Genomic DNA, 20,359 nt, shown 5'->3' with positions numbered 1-20,359 from the left:
GGGACGGAAAACATGAAATTTTGCAATAATCTTACGCCACCCTTGCACAAAACGACGATAACTTTTCTAATTTCATAGACAACAGAAGACTGTATTTTTCTACATAACCCCCCTCCCCCTGAATTTAAAGCTGGATCCGCCCCTGGTTTGAACTGATTAACGATGCCCTTCTGAAACTTGAAAATGATCTAGTGAGAAATTGATACCATCTGTGTTAATTTTCAGTGGTGTGACTGGCTCAGGAATTTGCATTTTTTCAAAACACCCAATCGAGGAAACGTTCTTCCACCAATGGTCAGTGAATGGCTACATCCATAAACTCCACCATGGAGACTGGTGGGGAGGCAAAGGAGTTGGCATGTGTCGACTCAAAGTCCAGCAAGAAGCCGAAACGTATTTCGTCAATGTCTATTCCACCCATGTAAGTATGCTGTTAATGAACAACTGGAGGGTTTGTGATTAATTCTTGAATTATTTCAGCTTCACGCTGAATACAACCGTTCGTCCGATGACTATCAAGCTCACCGTGTCCTTCAGGCTTACGACACTGCTCAATTCATTTTGCTCACGTCGGGCTCTGCGGATTTAATAGTGCTAGCTGGTGATCTCAACACTGAACCGGGCGATTTGGCTTACAGGCAAGTTAAGTGTTTAACATCAGGCTGTTTTACAAGATGACTTTTAGGGTGATTTTAACAGTGCCCGGTTTGGTTGACGCCTACATGCAAACGGGGAGCATCTCGGACGACAGATTTGCTACAAACGAGAGCTTGCGGAACAGCTACACGCCCTCCTCTTTGATTAAGGACAAAATTGTAGGCAAGAGGATAGACTATGTTATGTATCACCCCGGCCCAAACGTAAAGGTGGAGTTAAAAAGCTACGCGTTGCCTCTTCCAGATCGTGTTCCTAAACAATCCTTCAGGTACTACCAGGCTGAAAGCAAGAAAATTATTGTCTAATAAATGTATTTTCATTTATTTCAGTTACTCCGACCATGAAGCAATTCTGGTTGAGTTGTCGCTCTCCAGGGACAGCAAATCTTCCAAAAATTGCCCGGACGAAGTAGCTAAGAAACTGGTGCTGGAAGAATGTGTCGCCTTATGTAAAGAGGCGCTAAAAAGCATTTCAAAAACAAAAATCCTCTATTGGACCGCAGTGCTCTTACTGTTTCTTCTATTCCTAGCTAGTCTAATAGTCCCGGCTGTAGTTAGTGTGAAAATGATCGATGACTATCCAGTGATTTTCGGGGTTTTCCGAATTATTTTCACCGCGTTAGTGCTGTTTTTTATTTTAATGGCCACACTGTGGAGCCGAATCGAAATGCATGGGGTGTTATCAGGTAAGCTGGCCATGGAGATGTCTTTGAAGAATATTTATGAGTGCGCACATTCTAGATAGTTATCGAATTAGTTTTTTTGCATTTTTTGCCAAACGTGAAGACGGTTTGTACATTAATTTGCCTTCCCGGTGTACACTGCCACTGGTTTATCAAGTTTCCAAAAAGAGCTCAAGACTTAATTTCAATTAATTAATTGGAACTTTGTGAATTCATTTTCTGGCTAACAGTTACGTGTTGCTTTTCAAGCTCTGGCAATCAAACGGAAAGAAATTCAAGGAAATTGTTTGTTATTTATGTGTTGTGAATTGACCGATTTCTTAATGTATATTTACATTTGTGATAAGAAGCACGTTAGGTGTACTTTGTGACAAAGAAATTAGCAGAATAATGCCTGGAACAATTATATGTATAATTGGAACTGGGGATTGTGTATGGTTTAACTGTTTTTTTTGTTAAACGTTCAATGTTATTGCTCATATCAACATATTCTAAAATAAGTTAAACATGTAGTGACCATTTGTATTTACCTTTACCTAATAAATTCTAATGATCATTCCTAAACCCGAATTTTGCTGATCTTTCGATGTTCTCGAATCAGTCCTTTACAAGTATGTTTTGCTTTCGTTTGCGTTAACACTAAGATATTAGCCTCTTCTGCGGGGCTAATGAAGTTCCCATCCACTCTGTCCAATTATATTACTTGATCTTCATCTTCTTGGACTTGATGAACCGACTACTTGACTCATTCCTGTGGCATGTTGATGCAAGGAGGGTTGTGTCATCTGCAAACACCACCAGAATCGTGCTTGCAGTCTGTGGGATCTCGCTAGTAGGAAAATACTTCTTAAGGCTGCATCTTATTCATGATTAGATCTTTTTAATGAATTCTCAGCATTTTAAACAGCGTAAAAAACCGCTTCAGAGCAAAATGTTTGGCAATCAGCGTGTATCTGGACCAAAAATGCGTGTTTGTTCAGAGACCCCTTCTAGTTGGCCTTTAAATAAACGCTCATTAACAAGCTAATAGAAATCAATTAAAAACTCGTTACTTGTTCCTGTCTATGCTTCCTAAAATACGCGTTATTAATTCAATTAACTGAAACACTACGCTCTGCGAGCTTCCGCCTTTATTTCAAACAACCTTTATTCGATTGGACATATGGACATTTGTGATTGGTGGAAATGCACTTCGGCGTTGTCAGATTCAAAGAAAAATATGTCCGTTGAGGGAAAATCATCAGTTCAATCGTAGATTCAAGAGGTAATTTAACGCATATTCCGAAGAAAAAACTCAATAAGATGCATAGAAGATTCTAGTGGTTCAAATAGGACTCATTTATGTACCTGCATGTGGAACAAAATAAAAAATAATTAACGCTTACTATTGTGTATGAGGAGTTTTCTGGCAATGCTGTTCCACCCTATGTTCAGTCGAATGTCAGAATCTCTGTCAAGTTAAACAATAGTCGGTTTGTATTCGTAGCTCAATAATAATTATTTCCGAAATTTCGTCCTAAAAGTGCCCCCAGACACTTTGAGAGGTTTATAGTTAATGTAAGTATTTATCACAAAACTTTACATGTTCTGCTGTACTTGAAAATTGTTAATTCATTGTGAGGTTATAAGTTAGAAGCCAGTGGCAACTTATAGGGCTTTGGCTTCGGGCAACATTATTTCCTTTCGCCCATAAAAGTCCAAGCTTTATGACCTGATTTATTATTACTAAATTTTTAAGCCTGATTTATGTTACTGTAAAACAAGATGTCAAATTATGGATGTATCTACATCTATGTTTATTGAAGCAAATTCCTGGACTTTAAGGCCCAGGCAATGTGGACAATTTCTTAAATATTAACTAGCGTGTATTTAACAGATAGCAGACTTCAATCTAAAGATTAGTTTGTGTGAACAAATTAAATACGTTAATGTGTTTTAGGCGGTGTTTGCATTTTAAAGCGCCTTAATGATTTATTGGCTATTGAAAGATCTATTATTATACTTGTCGCAAATCGCCATATACTATTTGGGGCCACGAAACTCCTCGCTGAATAATTTACTTCTTGCTGTGGAAAGCGTGCCTTTGAAACCATAAAGTTGTAATCTTTCTACACAGCACTAGTAAGATAGCAAATGGCATTAATATTTAATCATAAAAGTCTTATCACTTGGTTTCTGTCGTATTATTTCTGCTTAACAATGAAATGGATAAGCTCTAATTACTCTTGCAAACCACATTCCAATCATCACAATCCCTCTAATATTCTCAGGGCATTTTTTATTTAGACATCCAGTAAAATATCCAGAATGAGGACTAAAGGGTGCACAGCACTGCTTCTGGTGGCGCTAGTCGCAACTTGTTATTCACAGGAAACTGATGTAAGTTTCACTTTACCTAGTTTAAAGAAAACCACCCCAGCATTTTCCGTTTCTCTAGGATGAAGTTACAATAGAAACAGTCGAAGATACAGACATTCCATATGAAAGTCCCACCCCTTTAGACTCGTCGAAAGTCTATTTTGCCGATCATTTTGATAGTCCGTCTGCATTCGACAAAACTTGGGTGAAATCCGAAGCGAAAAAAGAAGGGATTGAAGATGAAATTGCAAAGTACGACGGCCAATGGGGCATTGAGTCGCCACAAAAGGATGGCCTGAAGGGCGATTTGGGGCTGGTTCTCAAATCGAAGGCCAAACACTCTGCCATTTCCGCCAATTTAAAGCGGCCCTTCGTTTTCAAAGACAAACCGCTGATTGTTCAGTATGAGGTGCTGTTGCAAGAAGGCCAAGAGTGTGGTGGCGCCTACTTGAAACTGTTAAGCGATATCAGAGACACGAATAACTTGAAGAATTTCCACGATAAAACGCCGTACAGCATCATGTTTGGACCGGATAAATGCGGCAACGACCATAAGCTTCACTTTATTTTCAATCACAAAAACCCGAAGAATGGATCTGTCGAGGAAAAGCACTGCGAAAAACCAAAGGAAAGGTAGGTTCGCCCAGAGCAATACGAATGATTTACTTAATAGAAAACAAATTTCCAGGCTGGAAGAGAGTTTTGCTGATAAATTACCGCATTTATACACTCTGATTCTGCGACCGGACAATACCTTCGAAATACAGCTCGATAGGAAAACAGTAAAGTCGGGTAGTTTGTTGGAAGACTTTTCCCCTGCAGTCAATCCTCCCGCTGAGATTGAAGATCCAGAAGACAAGAAACCAGAAGATTGGGATGAACGGGAAAAGATCCCAGACCCCACTGCTGTGAAGCCAGGCGATTGGGATGAAGATGCGCCCGCTCAAATTGTAGATGAATCTCAGACAATCCCAGATGGGTACGTCTCCTGGTTTCCCAGTGGGTTTTTAGAGGTGATTAAATTATTGTTTTAGGTGGCTGGAAAATGAGCCAAAACTGATCCAGGATCCCGTGGCCGAAAAGCCTACTGATTGGGATACGGAAATGGACGGAGAGTGGGAAGCGCCCCTTATTGAGAACCCTCTATGTGCGGATGCGCCTGGATGTGGACCTTGGGAGCCGCCGCTAGTGAACAACCCCGCTTATAAGGGAAAATGGAGGGCGCCTCTAATTGACAATCCCAACTACAAGGGAAAATGGAGGCCGCGCAAGATTCCCAACCCCCACTTTTTCGAGGATAAGCAACCTTTCAAGATGCAAACTATTGTAAGGCGGATATTTCCACAAACTTACCCATCGAAGCTTAACTTTTGTCGTTTTTACAGTCTGCTGTAGGATTTGAGTTGTGGTCGATGTCCAATAACATCCTGTTTGATAATGTTATTATTACCGAAGAAGTTGAAGTAGCCGAACATTGGGCTAGCGCGACATTTGACAAGAAAAGGCAGAAAATCGCCATCGAATCTGTAAGTTTCTAAGTTACATTTATCAATTCTTGGTCAAAAAGGTGTTGCGCTATTGAAGCCATCATGGTAATTGATTCATAATCATGGTACTTAGGTGTCGACTTGGGGAAAAATGATGAAATCATTGAACTACAACCCTAAAGGATGGGCATTGTACTTCGTTTATTGTTCTATTCCTGTGATCTGTTACATTTGCTATATTTACAGATGTGTTAAAGAGGTACTCAGTAGTCAGTCAAACGGGATCTGGCTTTGCTGCCTTTAATTTCCCGCTAATGTGTTCCTTTACTTAAGATCACCTAATTATGAAGCTTTAAATTGCTTCGAAGTGTTGAATAAGCATAAAACCTTTCACTGAACTTTTCTGTTTCTTTTGCAGGATAGTGTAGTTCAAAAGCTAGCTAAACTAACTGCAGACTATCCAATATTGTGGGCAGTTTATATAATCGTGCTAGGTATCCCAGTAGTATTTATTTTGTATCTTTGCTGTAAACCATCAGCTAGCCAGAAACAGGTAAATACCGCTAGTCTATTTCAGGTCTGCAAAGACTGCTTGATTGGTATTAGGAATCTTGCTCAAAAAGTGCGTGTTTTTATTAGGAGACTGAAGAACTTGCAGAGGCAGCTATGAAAAAGAAGACTGATGAACCAGCAGAAGCAGAAGACGCAGCCGTGCCTGAAGAAGCTAAAACTGCCGAGGTGAACGAGGTGGAGGAAGAGGACAAAGATTCTGGAAAGGACGACGAAGACGCTGAGAAGAACTCGAATCCAGATTCCGATGAAGATAACGAAGCTGTAGAAACAAATGTAAGTGCTCTTTAAATTTCTAGGGGTTTGTCGAAATAGAAATGTTTGTTATTTTGAAATTTTCAGCAGGTAACTGAAGCGGGAGAAGGGACCAGAAAGCGGAAAGTTCGCAAAGATTAAAAAAGAGCTGCAAAAGTCTGTATTTATTTCGAGTAATTTATCTAAAATTAAGGTCGATTTCGATGTAGGCAATTTGATAATAAATTAACGTACCGCTAGACGTACATGTGGTGTATTGAATTCACTCATAGCGATGTACAGGATTTGTAAAACGATTTTTCACCTAACTTTGTTAAATTTATCAAGCACTTTTTTTGTTTATCACTGTGATGATAGTTCATAATCTTCTAGTCGTCGGGAGAAGGGAATTTTTCTTTTCACGCCAACTTAAGGTTGCTGCATGATCCTGTATGTTTTATTTTAAAGGCAATGTCGTTGCTTTTTCTTGTACACTGAACCGTTTTCTTAAACCATTATATCTGAAGAGCTAATATTAAACGCAACGATACTGTGTTCACTGTGTTCTTTGTTTGTTAATAAAAAGTTAAAATGCAGTACACCGTTTTATTCATATAAATATAGATCCCAATTAATTAAGCTTGACCGACTTTAATATCAGCAAGCCCAAAAAAATTAAATGGAGTCAATAAGATTGGCGTTAAATACTGGACGCCCTTTCGCGTTGAGATTGGTAACAGCAAAAACACTGCCAGCAGCTGGGTAGATCAACCTTTCTTCTTCTGTAAGAGAAATTCTTGAAGTGGTAACGAATAGAATGTCCAGATTAGGTCCGCCCCACATAGTTGAGGTGATATCTCTTGCGGGAAGCGCTAAAACCTGCCAATAAGAGCGGAAGTTGGATCATCCAAAGAGTTATGCAAAAGTGAACTGTTACTTGTAAAAGAGCCCTTTCAGTCGGGTTGATTTTCAAAACAACTCCTCCTTTGTATATGGCTACCCATAGATTGTCGTCTTCATCAATAGTCAACCCATCTGGATGCCCAGCTAATTCTGGATGATCGCGCATATCAAAAGCAACTCGACGGTTTGAGATTGTTCCTGATTCGTCGTTATAGTCATATTCCGCGATCTGCATAGTCAAGTAGCAACAGATAATCGTTCACATATTGTTGGTAACTTACTTCAAGTGTAAGAGAATCCACGTAATAGAACTTATCATTGGCGGCGTTCCAAGCCAGGCCATTGCTGATATTAACAGGCGCAATTTCCACGGTTGGATTATCGAGGGTTTCTTTGGTGATTTTATAGAAGATTCCAGCGTCTGGATCTACGATTCCGGTAGTTTGGTCTTCTACTCCCATTGTGCCTGCGGAAAAAACAAAAATTCGGTTACCATCAGCGTTATTGAGGAAGACTTACCAATCCATAAGCGGCCCTGTTTGTCAGCTTTTCCTTCATTCACTCTACTAGTTGGGAATTCTTGGGATACTTCCGAGAGCACCTAAAAACAAATTGTGAGCTCAGAAAATCTTGTTTTAAAGTCACTACCTTTTGTCTGCCCAGTTCGTTAGTGCCATCCCATTCTACAGCGAGAACAGCCCTATTTAGACCAACAATCAACAAATTATCATTATTCTCCGAAGGAATCACCGGAGTGACTTCTCCATCTAATTGGATGAATTTGACTTCAGTCGTTTCGTAGTTGTAGCTGTAAACCCGTCCTGTGTGAATGTCTACGTAGAATAGAATATTCTTCCTGCCGTCCCAAGTTGGTTCTTCGGCATGATCGACTGGTTCGGTTAACTGATATATGGCGGGATGGTCGAAATCGGCGCCACTAAATCAAACAAATGTGGACGAGATTATTGGTTTGTTACTCAGAAAATTCTTACTCAGAGAAACAAGCCCAGCTCAGGAAGCAAAGCAGTAGAATCTTAAACATCCTCACTGATTGCGTGTAAATTCACGAATGAGGATTGATTGATTGTTGTACGATGAAGGGTTTTATCTGTTTGAAGTGGTTGATCAATAACTCTTTAAAAGATTAATGTTCAAGATTTTGATGCATGAAAATTTTTTATTTGCGTCCGATTTTGAAAACAATTAAAATCCTCAATGCGAACACAACATTTCAGTTTTCAATCGAGTCGATAAGCTCGGCGTTAAAAGCTGGAAGTCCTCGAGTGTGGAGATTGATAATGTTCTCAAATGTAAAAGTATATGTTTTACCAAATTTTTGGCAAAATTATCTGTTGACTAATGTGTTTCTTGCTATTAATATTTACACTTGAATTAATCGGATCGGTGTTAAATACGGGCCTTATTTGCAATTTTAAAATTCGCGTTTTATTACTAAAATTCCATAACGGACCAAAACACTACTACCAAACTGTGACAAAAAACTTGCGCTTTCAGAAAATCAGCAATTTTCTAACGGAAAATATTAGAATTTTTCGAAATTTCGACCCAGCGAATCGCGCACTGTCCCTCCCAATTACGGGTAAACCACAGAGCGCTCACAGATTATAAAGGTTATCTCTAGATTCCAGAGTTGCTACATAAGTAGATTCAAAAATCTTCTAACGTTTGTGAAAATTTTCTTTCAGTCACTGCTTAAGATAGTTTAGAAGTTAAAAGATTTTTACGAAGCTAGTGCATTTGGATGGCAGCTTCGATTGTGACTTTTACTACGCCGAAATGTAAGAATTTTTGGGGATTTAGATGAAACTTTCTATATAAGTGCGAAACTCTATAAAACTGCGAAAATCACAAGTTGCTCCTTTGGGCAGATTGGAAGTAACGATTTTTTTAAACGAGCGCATTTGTGTGACATCTTCTTTCTTCATTTTCCATTTTGATATTAAGTTTTATTAGACTAAAGAAAATCGAGATTTTGGGGGGGAGTTTCATGAAACTCCCCGTCCGTGAGCTGAAAATGATGTGAAATTTAAGGCATCTTGACAAAATGTTAATTTTTTCAAAAAATCGTCCCCATCTTTGGGAAAACTTCATCCAAAATCAAAATTTCACATGCGTGTTTTTTTAGCTCAATCGACTCCTTTCGACGTAAAAAAGTCACAAATATGCATTTAGAAAGTGTTTGGGTCAATAATAAGGAAGAAATCGTCGGCTAAAGATCGTAAACTCTCAAAAAACGGTTCAAATGTGCCAAAAATGTCTATTATTTCGAAACTTCTACCATGTTTTTCAACGAGTTCGATGTATTCCCGGCGTCCGTGACGTGAAAATGATGTAAAATTTAGGACATTTTGAAAAAAATATATTTTTTTCAAAAAATCGACCCTCACCCTTGGAAAAATTTCTAACAAAAATAAAAATTTCACATGCGCGTTTTTTGAGCTCAATCGATTCCTTTCGACATAAGAAGGTCACAAATATGAATTGATAAAGTGTTTGGGTCCCTAATAATGAAGAAATCGTCGGCTAAAAATCGTGATCTCTCAAAAAACGCTTCAAATGTGCCGAAAATATCTATTATTTCGGATGTGAAACTTCTATCATGTTTTTCAATAAGTTCGATGCATTCTTCGGGACCGTGAGCTGAAAATGCTGTAAAATTTAAGATGTTTTGAAAAAATTTCATTTTTTCAAAAAATCGACCTCCACCCTTGGAATAATTTCGAACAAAAATAAAAATTTCACATGCGCGTTTTTTGAGCTCAATCGATTCCTTTTGACGTAAGAAGGTCACAAATATGAATTTATAAAGTGTTTGGGTCAATAATAGGGAAGAAATCGTCGGCTAAAGATCGTGATTTCTCAAAAAACGCTTAAAATGTGCCGAAAATATCTATTATTTTGGATGTGAAACTTCTATCATGTTGTTTTTCAATGAGTTCGATGCATTCTTCGGGACCGTGAGCTGAAAATGCTGTAAAATTTAAGATATTTTGAGAAAATCTTAATTTTTTCAAATAATCGACCCCCACCCTTTGAAAAGTTTCTGACAAAATAAAAATTTCCTAAGCGTGTTTTTTGAGCTCAATCGATTCCTTTCAACGCAAGGACACAAATATGCATTTATAAACAATGGGAGTCAACAATAAGGACGAATTCGTCGGTTAAAGACCGTGAACGCTCAAAAATCACTTAAAATGTGCCAAAAATGTCGATAATTTCGGATCTGAAACGTTTACCATGTTTTTTAATGAGTGATGCATTTCTGGCTTCAGTGAGCTGCAAATGAAAGGCAAATTGGCTTTGTTTTGAACCCCAGTTCAGATAGTTTTCCAATTTTCGGGTACGTAAAGCCGAACTTCATCAACAATATTTAGTACTCAGATGGATATTTGTTCAAAATCCTCAAACAAAACACTATATTTTTCCAACATTTTTAGCAAAAGCAGTTATTAGCCGATGTACAAGAAGCACAGCTACTAATGTTTCAAATTGAATCAACCAGATCGGCATTAAATACGGGCCGGCCTTTGGTCTTCAAGTTGGTAACAGCAAATAAACTGCCCGCAGCCGGATAAATCAGCTTTTCATCATCTGTAAGGGCAATTCTCGAAGTGGTCACAAAAAGAATGTCCAGATCTGGGCCTCCCCACATGGTCGAAGTGATATCTCTTGCAGGAAGTGCTATAACCTACCAGTCATTATTAGCGCCAGATCAACGCAAGTCTTTAATGAAAACTCACTTGCAAAAGCGTGCCATTAGTGGGGTTGATCTTCAAAACAGCTCCGCCCTTAGCTAAAGCCACCCAGAGATTGTCGTCCTCATCAATAGTCATCCCATCTGGATGCCCAGCCAGTTCTGGATGATCGCGCATATCAAAAGCCACTTGGCGGTTTGAAATCGTCCCTAAAGTGTCGTTGTAGTCGTAGGAAGCAATCTGAAAATCCAACATTGCATCTGGTCTAACACCAGATCAAAAACTTACCAATCGGGTAGGAGAATCCACATAGTAAAACTTATCATTGGCGGCGTTCCACGCCAGCCCATTGCTAACATTAACAGGCGCAATTTCCACAGTTGGGTCCTCCAGGGTGTCTTTGGTGATTTTGTAGAAGATTCCAGCGTTTGGCACCACGGTGCCGGCGGTGATATTCTCATATCCCATTGTGCCTGCAAAGGAATATTTTATTACCATTTTTAATGGCACTTAGGCAACAGTTACCTATCCATAACCGGCCTTCTTTGTCGGCTTTCCCATCATTCACTCTGCTGGTAGGAAACTCTTCAGAAATATTGGCAAGAACCTGAAAGCAAACCTCTTCTGTCCCTACTGAAGTCGTAATTAATTCACACTCACCTTTTGCTCGCCCAGTTCATTGGTTCCATCCCATTCCACAGCCAGAACCGATCGGTTCAAGCCGACAATCAGCAAGCTGTTATTCACAGCCGGAACAACTGGAGTAACATCCCCATCTAGTGTAATGTAATTCACTTCAGTTGTATTGTAGTTGTAGCTGAAAATCCTCCCACTGTGAATATCGACGTAGAATAGAATATTCTTCCTCCCATCCCACGTTGGTTCTTCAGAATGATCGACCGGTTCCGTCAGCTGATAGAGTGCAGGGACATCGAAATCAGCCCCTCTGAAAAAAAGGGAGTAAAAATCATGTTTAATCGCTGAATATTTGGACTTTCTACTTGGTGGACGAGATCCACGCCAAAATGCACACTACCGCAACTTTAAGCATTTTCACTGGAAATGGGAAATAGTGCAAACCTGTCTAATATTATAGAACTATTAAGATAATTATTAATAAGACCCTTATCTTGTTTTAAATAACACTAATTACACTTAATAAGATAAACACTGAATGTACGTGCAGTAGTATATGGCGACGTGCCTGTCAAAAGTTATTTATTCAACTTTATCGAAAAACGCCGATGGCTTTGTTTGGTTTGCGATGTATGTTTTACTATATACAGGGTGGGTAATTTTTTTCTCCAAATCGTGATCCAAATCACGCCCTGTACTTTCCAATTACGGGTAAACCACAGACTAATCGCAGATCACAAAGGTTGTCTCTAAATTCCAGAGTTGCTACATAAGTAGAGCCAAGAATCTTCTAATGATTGTGAAATTTTCAAGTGGCTGTTTAAGGTAGTTTAGAAGTTGCAAAATTTTTAAGAATGGGTGTATTTGGGTGAAAGTTTCAGTTTTGACAACGCTGAAATCATAAGTGTAGGGAGATTTTGGTAAAAATTTCCGCATAGGTGGAAGCAAGTGTTCTCTAAACATTGCAAAAATTTAAAGTTGTTGCTTAGGGTAGTTTGGACGTAACCATTTTTTTAAAGAAGCGAACGCATTTGAGTGGACGCTTCCATTTCGAGATCAATTTCACTACGCTGCAAAAATCAAAACTTGTAGGGGATTTTGATGAAACTTTCCGGATAAGTGGAGCAAAGTGTCCTCTAACTAACCCGAAAATTGCAAGTTACTGCTTTGGGAAGTTTGGAAGGTACAATGGTTTTTTAAGCGAGAGTATTTGTGGGTTCCATTTTGCGATTAAGTTTTACTACGCTGCAAAAAATCCTATTTTTTGCGAGATTTTAATGAAACTCTCAACGTAAATAGATTTGAATCCCATCTACAGATTGTGAAAATTTCAAGCTCCTGCTTTGAGTAGTTTCAAAGTTACAAGATTTTTAAGAATGAGTGCAGTTGGGTGGAAGTTTTAATTTTGACATTAACTTTTACTACGTTGAAAAAATAGATGTTGGGCGATTTTGATGAAACTTTCCAGATCGGTGGAACCAAGTTTCTCTAAACATTGCAAAAAATTTCAAGATTTTGCTTCGGGTAGTTTGGACGGCACGATTTTTTTAAAGAAGCGAAAGGTTTTGCGTGGACGTTTCCATTTTGAGATCAATTTCACTACGTTGCAAAAATCAAGACTTGTAGGGGATTTTGATGAAACTTTCCGCATTAGTGGAGTAAAGTGACCTCTAAGTAGTCCGAAAATTGCAAGTTACTGCTTTGGGAAGCTTGGATGTTACAATTTTTCTTAAGCGAGAGTATTTCTGGGTTTCATTTCGCGATTAAGTTTTACTACGCTGCAAAAAATCCTATTTTTTGCCGATATTTTAATGAAACTTTCAACGTAAATAGATGTAAATTCTATTCTGTAAATTCTATCTACAGGTTGTGAAAATTATAATTTAGAAGTTACAAAATGTTAAAGAATGAGTGCAGTTGGGTGGAAGTTTCAATTTTGAGATCAACTTTTACTACGTTGAAAAAATAAATGTTGGGCGATTTTGATGAAACTTTCGAGATAGGTGGAACCAAGTATTCTTTAAACATTGCAAAAATTTAAAGATTTTGCTTTGGGTAGTTTGGACGGCACGATTTTCTTAAAGAAGCGAACGCTTTTGCCTGGACGTTTCCATTTCGAGATCAATTTTACTACGCTGCAAAAATCAAAACATTCGGGGGATTTTGATGAAACTTTCCACACACCTAAGTGGAGCAAAGTGTCCTCTAACTAACCCCCCGCAAATTGCAAGTTACTGCTTTGGAAAGTTTCGAATTTCCAATTTTTTTTTAAGCCAGCGTATTTGTGTATTCTATTTTGAGATCAAGTTATACTACGCTGAAAAAATCTTTGTTACGGATATTTTAATGAAACTCTCAACGTAAATAGACTCAAATTCCATCTACAGATTGTGAAAATTTCAAGCTCCTGCTTTGAGTAGTTCCGAAGTTATAAATTTTTCAAGAATTCGTGCAGTTGGGTGAAAACTTCAGTTTTGACATCAACTTTTATTACGCTGAAAAAATAAATGTAGGGCGATTTTGATACAAATTTCCACATGGGTGGGTGGAACCAAGTGTTCTCTAAAGATTGCGAAAATTTCAAGATTTTTCTTTGAGTGCAACGATTTTTTTAAAGAAGCATTTGCGTGGACGCTTCCATTTCGAGATCAAATTTACTACGCTGGAAATTTCAAAATGTGGGGGGATTTTGATAAAACTTTCCGCATAAGTGGCTCAAAGTGTCCTCTAACTAGCCCCAAAAATTGCAAGTTCCCGCTTTGGGAAGTTTCGAAGTTACAATTTTTTTTTAAGCGAGCGTATTTGTGCATTCTATTTTGCGATTAAGTTTTACTATGCTGCAAAAAATCCCATTTTTTTGCGGATATTTTAATGAAACTCTCAACGTAACAAGATTCAAATTCCATCTACAGATTGTGAAAATTTCAAGCTCCTGCTTTGAGTAGTTTAGAAGTTACAAAATTTTTAAGAATGAGTGCGGTTGGGTGGCAGTTTCAATTTTGACATCAACTTTTACTATGCTGAAAAAATAAATGTTGGGCGATTTTGATAAAACTTTCCACATGGGTGGAGTGAAGTGTTCGCTAAATAGCACGAAAATTTGGAAATTTTACTTCGAGCAGTTTGGACGATACGATTTTTTCTTTAAGAAGGAAACGCATTTGGGTGGACGCCTTCATTTCGAGATCAAATTTGCTACACTGGAAAAGCAAAACGTGTGGGGGATTTTGATGACACTTTCCGCATAAGTGGAGCAAAACGTCCTCTAACTAGCCCGAAAATTGCAAGTTGCTGCTTTAGAAAGACTGCAAGTGAATTTTTTTTCTGCGATCGTATTTGTGCATTCTATTTTGCGATTAAGTTTTACTACGCTGCAAAAAATCCTAATTTTTGGCGGATATTTTAATGAAACTCCCAACGTAAGTAGATTTAAATTCTATCTACAGATTGTAAAAATTTCAAGCTCCTGCTTTGAGTAGTTTCGAAGTTACAAATTTTTTAAGAATGAGTGCAGTTGGGTGGATGTTTTAATTTTGACATCAACTTTTACTACGCTGAAAAAATAAATGTTGGGCGATTTTGATGAAACTTTCCAGATAGGTGGAACCAAGTGTTCTCTAAACATTGCGAACGAATTTCAAGATTTTACTTCGGGTAGTTTGGACGGCACGATTTTTTTAAAGAAGCAAACGCTTTTGCGTGGACGTTTCCATTTCGAGATCAATTTTACTACGCTGCAAAAATCAAAACGTGCAAGGGGTTTTGATGAAACTTTCCTCATAAGTGGAGCAAAGTGTCCTCTAACTAACCCGAAAATTGCAAGTTACTGCTTTGGGAAGTTTGGAAGGTACAATTTTTTTAAGCGAGCGTATTTGTGCATTCCATTTTGCGATTAAGTTTTACTACTCTGGAAAAAGCCTAATTTGTTGCGGATATTTTAATAAAACTCTCAACGTAAATACACTCAAATTCCGTCTACAGATTATGAAAATTTCAAGCTCCTGCTTTGCGTATTTCAGAAGTTACGATTTTTTAAAATAACGAGCGCATTTGAGTGGAAGGTTCCAGTTTGAGATCAAATTTTACTACGCTGACAAACATGAAAATTTTGAGGGTTTTTGATGAAACTGTGTGCATAAGTGGAACTAAGTGTTTTAAAAAATTGTGAAAAATTCCAGGGGCTGGAAGTTCCCAGTTTGGAAGTTATGCGCTTTTGAAGAAGCGAGTTGGACCAAGAGCATTTATTTTGAGCCCAACTTTGCAAAGCTGAAAAAAATCAGTCCGAAGGACGATTTCCTTGAAAATGTCGGCGTTTGTAGAGCCCAGTGTTTTCTAACAATTGTGAAAATCTCACGTTGCTGCTGGGTGCGGTTTGAATGTTAAGATTTTTTTAAGGAGTTAGCGCATTTTTGGTGGAAGCCTCCATTTCCACAGATCAAAGCGGCTCTTCTGTGCAAGTTCTCTGGCAAGTTCTCTGCAGACCAATTCAACAAAATGTCAAGCAAATTGACCTGGTGGTGAACTTTAAAATGTCCAAGACACTGGTAAAACGCAGTTTTTATTTTTTTTGGTAAGTAAAAATTCATCAACAATATTTAGGACGGATGGATATTTGTTCAAATCCTCAAATGAAATCCAATATTTCACAAAAGTTTCGTCAAAAGTATCTATGAACTGACGTGTTTCTTGCTATAAAAGTTTCAAATTGAATCAACCAGATCGGCATTGAACACGGGCCGGCCTTTGGTCTTCAAGTTGGTAACGGCAAATAAACTACCAGCAGCGGGATAAATCAACTTTTCTTCATCTGTTAGGGAAATTCTTGAGGTGGTAACAAATAGAATGTCCAGATTAGGTCCACCCCACATAGTTGAGGTAACATCTCTTGCAGGGAGGGCTAAAACCTGCCATTAAGAGCGGAAATTGCCTTATCCGAAGAGATCTCAATAAGTGAAGATTTACTTGTAAAAGAGTTCCATTGGTCGGATTGACTTTCAAAACCACGCCTCCATAGTACATGGCAACCCATAGATTGTCGTCCTCATCAATAGTCATCCCATCTGGATGCCCAGCTAATTCTGGATAATCGCGCACATCGAAAGCAACGCGACGATTCGAGATTGTTCCTAAAGTGTCGTTATAGTCGTACTCAGCGATCTGAAATTTCAGTTAGACACCGATAATGTTCACGGATCGCCCCTGATTTCTTACTACAAGTGACAAAGAATCTATATAGTAGAATTTATCATTGGCGGCATTCCAAGCCAGGCCATTACTGATATTAACAGGAGCAATTTCCACAGTGGCATTTTCCAGAGTGTTTTTGGTTATTTTGTAGAGAATTCCTTGGTCCGAATCGACCGCGCCAGTAGTTTCGTTTTCCCAGCCCATCGTCCCTGCAAAAACTTCTTAACAACCTTTTTTGAAGAGGTACAGGCAGTTACCAATCCACAGCCGGCCCTGCTTATCGGCTTTTCCTTCATTCACTCTACTGGTGGGGTATTCTTCTGCTAAATGCGACAGCACTTTTTGTTCTCCCAATTCATTGGTTCCATCCCATTCAACAGCCAGAACCGTCCTATTCAAGCCCACGATCAGCAAATTATCATCATTTTGCGAAGGAATCACCGGAGTCACATCTCCATCCAGTGTAACATAATTCACTTCAGTCGTATTGTAGTTGTAGCTGAAGATCCTGCCGCTGTGCATGTCCACATAGAAAAGAATATTCTTTCTGATGTCCCAAGTCGGCTCTTCCGCATGGTCTACTGGTTCAGTTAGCTGGTATATTGCAGGAACATCAAACTCTTCACACCTGAAAACATGTTAGTATTTGGAATAAGTTTTGCGGAATTAGCGTCACTTCTTACGTGATCGAGCAGAGCAAGCTGAGGAAACCAACCAGCAGAACCTTTAACATTTTGCCCTCATGTGACACGAAAGTACCTATTAATAATTGAAATTGCTAACCATTTTATAGCCATGTGTCTAGCTTTTTTTATCCCGAGTTTTAACAGAATTATTTATTCAAGATATCTGCAGGCCCAAGTTCGAAGTATAAGCAAATATTGGCAAATCCACACGAGCGCCTAATGTTACAATAGATCAAGACGTTTGCCAATTAAAAACAAAAGTGTCTAATTTTTATTAGTTTAAAACTTCACGTTTAAGTGATCTCTGCATTTAAACAAATTCAATAGAAACTGCAGAGTGGCTTTCATCTTCAAGGTTGTGTTCGCTTCGGGCGACATCCAAAAGCCCGAAAAACTCTCCAGTTTCAAGAAATGGCCCCAATAACTTTTATAAGCAGTGAAAATTATTGTGTTTTTTATGTTGACCCGAGTTCAAAAACAGTTTTTGTCAGAACAAGTAGAGAAAAGCCAAGTTAAATTTGTTAAATTCCTTGTGTTGTTATCAACTTAATCCATGAATTTAACGGTTGTTGTTACAGTAGTTGTATTTGTTCTCATTAAGACGAACATTGTATCAAACCTAAAGTCGATTTTTCATAAAACAGTCAATCAAATTATCAGCGATGACTGCAGCCATTGTAAGAAACTATCATTATCTATGAAATAAAAAATAACATCGATAATGTTAATACATCAACCGATTTAATCCGGCTTAAACGCAAATTCGCAGCTGAAAGAGAGATAAAACGTACAAAATACCTTTATATTGAATGCATAAATAATAATACTTAATAAAGTTAAATTACTTTCTATGATAATCTTCAAAATCAGTTTTAGAGCAAAGTAAGCAAAAGCAAAGTAGACAAGAACTCACGGTGAATCGGCGGAAAACATTGAAGAATAACATTTAAAATGTTAAATAAACATTCAGCAGATACAAATTTTAAAGAAACAATAACAAATAAAGGTGACATTTGTTTGTGACGAAAAGTTTTAAATGTCTTGACTTATTTTTCTCATAAGTAGTCATAAGTAGTCATAAGTAGTCATAGTCATAGTACGTTAAATGGGTCCATTTCCACTTGGTCCGTCTTGAAAAAAATTTAATAATCGCTAATTTGTTACTTAAAAGCAGACAATGCATCAAGTGCTTTTGGAGCTTAGCGATACACATTAAACTTGTCAAATTTCCCATGAAACTAATCCTTGCGAGTCCGAAGTTTAAAAGAAAAATGCTTTTTAATTCAAATATTACACCACGTGGATACGATGATATCAAAATATAAATATCATTTGATAATTTAATCCAGTTCAACTTAAACTTATGTAAAATATGACGTCAAGGGCAAAAATAAAAGTACATATAAAAAATAAGTGATTGTTCAAGTAAATCAATTTCATCTTGGTGCTGGTGCATAATCAGTATAAGCGGTTTTAAGCAGAATATACCATTTTTTCCAGCTCAATTTGGTTTTTAACTGACTTATTCATTCGTCGAATATAGAAAATATCACGTATTTTAGGAAAGAGATGAGATATCATACATCTTTATATATTCTTCTTCATTTTTTGAGCGATTCTCACAAGTCTGCGGTGGTCCATCGTGCTTATGTGCTCATTTCATTCCTTCTTCCTGTTTGCTACCCATTCATTGATGTTCTTGACATTAGAGGCTGTTCTGATATCTTCGCTTCTCTCTCTATCCAGCAGTGTCTTTCCGGTGATTCTACGGAGTATTTTCATCTCAGCTGTCTCTAGGAGTCTTTTGGTGTTTGCTGTTTCTGGCGTGGTTTATGCAGTATATGTCATCACAGGCCTCACGACGGTTTTGTAGATATATCGATCTTGTTATCTGTGAGTTCTTTTATGATTTCTTGGACTTTGTTATTGCATGATCTCTTTCTCCAATTCGTTGTCCGTTTTCTCGCGTGGGTCGTCGTAGTTAGATCAGTTCTGTTCCGAGGCAAGTGCCCGTTTCTGTGAGCTTATACATCTTTATTGTCAGGGTTATTTCTCATTGTTTTCTTGTCTCGAATTTAATGTTGTAGTTATTTCTAGTTAACTGTTCTAACTTTTAAAATCTTACAAGCTTCTGCCTTCTTTGTCTCTCACTAACTAATCACTGCCTGTGAGCTTTCAAATGTTTTTTCTCTGTTGAAGCAAGCAGGTTTGTTTCAATCTGGACCATTATCTACTGTTTTGCGTCAAGCAAAAACTTCTTGGGTTGTATTTGTTTGATTTTCTGATTGGTGTTTGTTTCGGAATTCCTTGCTAATTTTTACTTCTGTCGTTGGACTAAATTAGTTTAAAAGTCAAGCGGACGTTTTTTCAAAAAACCTTCACGGGACGCTCTACAGAAGTGATAACTTCATACATTTCTAGAAACCATAAAATATTGAACTTGTTTAACGCATGATGGCAATAATTATTTTATTTTATAATTTTAATATTCTTGTTAGTCTAGTAATTTATAAATGGGTCAGGAATGGGTAAAATTTAAATTAATTTCCTGTTGAATGTAAAATATCTTTTTTATTTGCAACATTTAACATTCTTTAACGAGATGTTGTACATATTGTTCTTCTTGGGCTTGTGTAAACTCTTCTTCTTGAGTTGCTGTATTTATTCTTATTTGCTTTGTATAATCTTTGTGGTTCAGTTGATGAAAGCTACTTTGATCTATTACTTAATGCTAGTTTTTTAGCACGAAATCGTTTTTGGCGTTCAGCATTACTTAATACTTTTCGCATTGTGGCATGTTTTTGTGACTGCTGTTGTGTATGTTGCTCATGAACGTCTGCTACAACTTGTATCTGAATAGGACTAAAAAATCAATTAATTTTGGTGATTGGAAGACGTTCTATCTGTTTAAAATAGACGGTAAAACGAGGAAGAGCTATAGAGACAGGATACAGTTGACATACTATATGTATACATAATGTAAGCCATCGCGTGTATGTTCAAAAAAAAATTCTAACTAAACTAATCGAAGGCTAAAAAAATTTAACTAATTTGAGAAGATTTAATCATAAAGGAATCAAAGGGTATATGAAGGGAAAAATCCATTTTGATGCGTGGTATACACAATTAATCATAGGAATAATATAGAGAATTGAAAATAAGCCCTAATAAATTCGTTTGACATATTTTCTAACTATAAGCTGAAGAGAGATTCGTATCGTCTTAACATCAAGAATGCGTTGC

The 20,359-nt window shown here is 37.6% G+C and overlaps 5 protein-coding genes across 7 annotated transcripts in view; 2 read left to right on the top strand and 3 right to left on the bottom strand.

Moving 5' to 3' along the window:
- LOC109540590 (putative neutral sphingomyelinase) overlaps positions 1-1,903 on the top strand; it is a 4,412-nt gene extending 2,509 nt beyond the window's left edge. Inside the window, exons 3-6 of the mRNA XM_048661824.1 lie at positions 226-421; positions 481-638; positions 686-925; positions 987-1,903. Coding sequence (XP_048517781.1) covers positions 226-421; positions 481-638; positions 686-925; positions 987-1,401 — 1,009 coding nt within the window. The 3' untranslated portion in view covers positions 1,402-1,903. The remainder of the gene's footprint in view (positions 1-225; positions 422-480; positions 639-685; positions 926-986) is intronic.
- Positions 1,904-2,760: 857 nt separating this feature from the next.
- Positions 2,761-6,584, top strand: LOC109540587 (calnexin). 3 transcript variants are annotated; one of them, XM_019909012.2, is made up of 9 exons: positions 2,761-2,896; positions 3,626-3,718; positions 3,777-4,330; positions 4,386-4,676; positions 4,732-5,023; positions 5,083-5,223; positions 5,603-5,737; positions 5,824-6,030; positions 6,100-6,584. In XM_019909012.2, exons 2-9 carry the CDS (start codon positions 3,647-3,649, stop codon positions 6,148-6,150), a joined length of 1,743 nt encoding a protein of 580 aa, XP_019764571.2. In that variant the 5' UTR covers positions 2,761-2,896; positions 3,626-3,646; the 3' UTR covers positions 6,151-6,584. The 3 variants fall into 3 exon arrangements, with proteins under 3 accessions (XP_019764571.2, XP_019764569.2, XP_019764570.2); XM_019909010.2 differs by having other exon boundaries at positions 2,762-2,896; positions 6,097-6,584; XM_019909011.2 differs by having other exon boundaries at positions 2,762-2,896; positions 3,610-3,718; positions 6,097-6,584.
- On the bottom strand, positions 6,581-8,161 carry LOC109540589 (regucalcin). Its single transcript, XM_048661826.1, has 6 exons — positions 7,884-8,161; positions 7,540-7,828; positions 7,411-7,492; positions 7,173-7,357; positions 6,926-7,120; positions 6,581-6,867 (listed from the first exon to the last, which is right to left on the bottom strand). Exons 1-6 carry the CDS (start codon positions 7,931-7,933, stop codon positions 6,664-6,666), a joined length of 1,005 nt encoding a protein of 334 aa, XP_048517783.1. The 5' UTR covers positions 7,934-8,161; the 3' UTR covers positions 6,581-6,663.
- A 2,150-nt stretch (positions 8,162-10,311) lies between these two features.
- LOC109540585 (regucalcin-like) lies at positions 10,312-11,816 on the bottom strand. The gene is made up of 6 exons (XM_019909009.2): positions 11,609-11,816; positions 11,268-11,553; positions 11,133-11,214; positions 10,896-11,080; positions 10,653-10,847; positions 10,312-10,600 (listed from the first exon to the last, which is right to left on the bottom strand). The coding sequence occupies exons 1-6, from the start codon at positions 11,656-11,658 to the stop codon at positions 10,397-10,399; spliced, it is 1,002 nt and encodes a 333-aa protein (XP_019764568.2). The 5' UTR covers positions 11,659-11,816; the 3' UTR covers positions 10,312-10,396.
- Positions 11,817-15,782: 3,966 nt separating this feature from the next.
- LOC109534749 (regucalcin) lies at positions 15,783-17,212 on the bottom strand. The gene is made up of 5 exons (XM_019900525.2): positions 17,114-17,212; positions 16,688-17,058; positions 16,455-16,639; positions 16,206-16,400; positions 15,783-16,147 (listed from the first exon to the last, which is right to left on the bottom strand). The coding sequence occupies exons 1-5, from the start codon at positions 17,161-17,163 to the stop codon at positions 15,944-15,946; spliced, it is 1,005 nt and encodes a 334-aa protein (XP_019756084.1). The 5' UTR covers positions 17,164-17,212; the 3' UTR covers positions 15,783-15,943.
- Positions 17,213-20,359: the final 3,147 nt, after the last annotated feature.

Source organism: Dendroctonus ponderosae, unplaced genomic scaffold (genome assembly GCF_020466585.1).
Source record: "Dendroctonus ponderosae isolate FM_Combo_2020 unplaced genomic scaffold, Dpon_F_20191213v2 Dpon_F_20191213_1, whole genome shotgun sequence".
In the NCBI taxonomy this organism is placed as follows: domain Eukaryota; kingdom Metazoa; phylum Arthropoda; class Insecta; order Coleoptera; family Curculionidae; genus Dendroctonus; species Dendroctonus ponderosae.
Note: the sequence above shows the minus strand (reverse complement) of the source record. Positions and strands in the feature narration are given on the sequence as shown.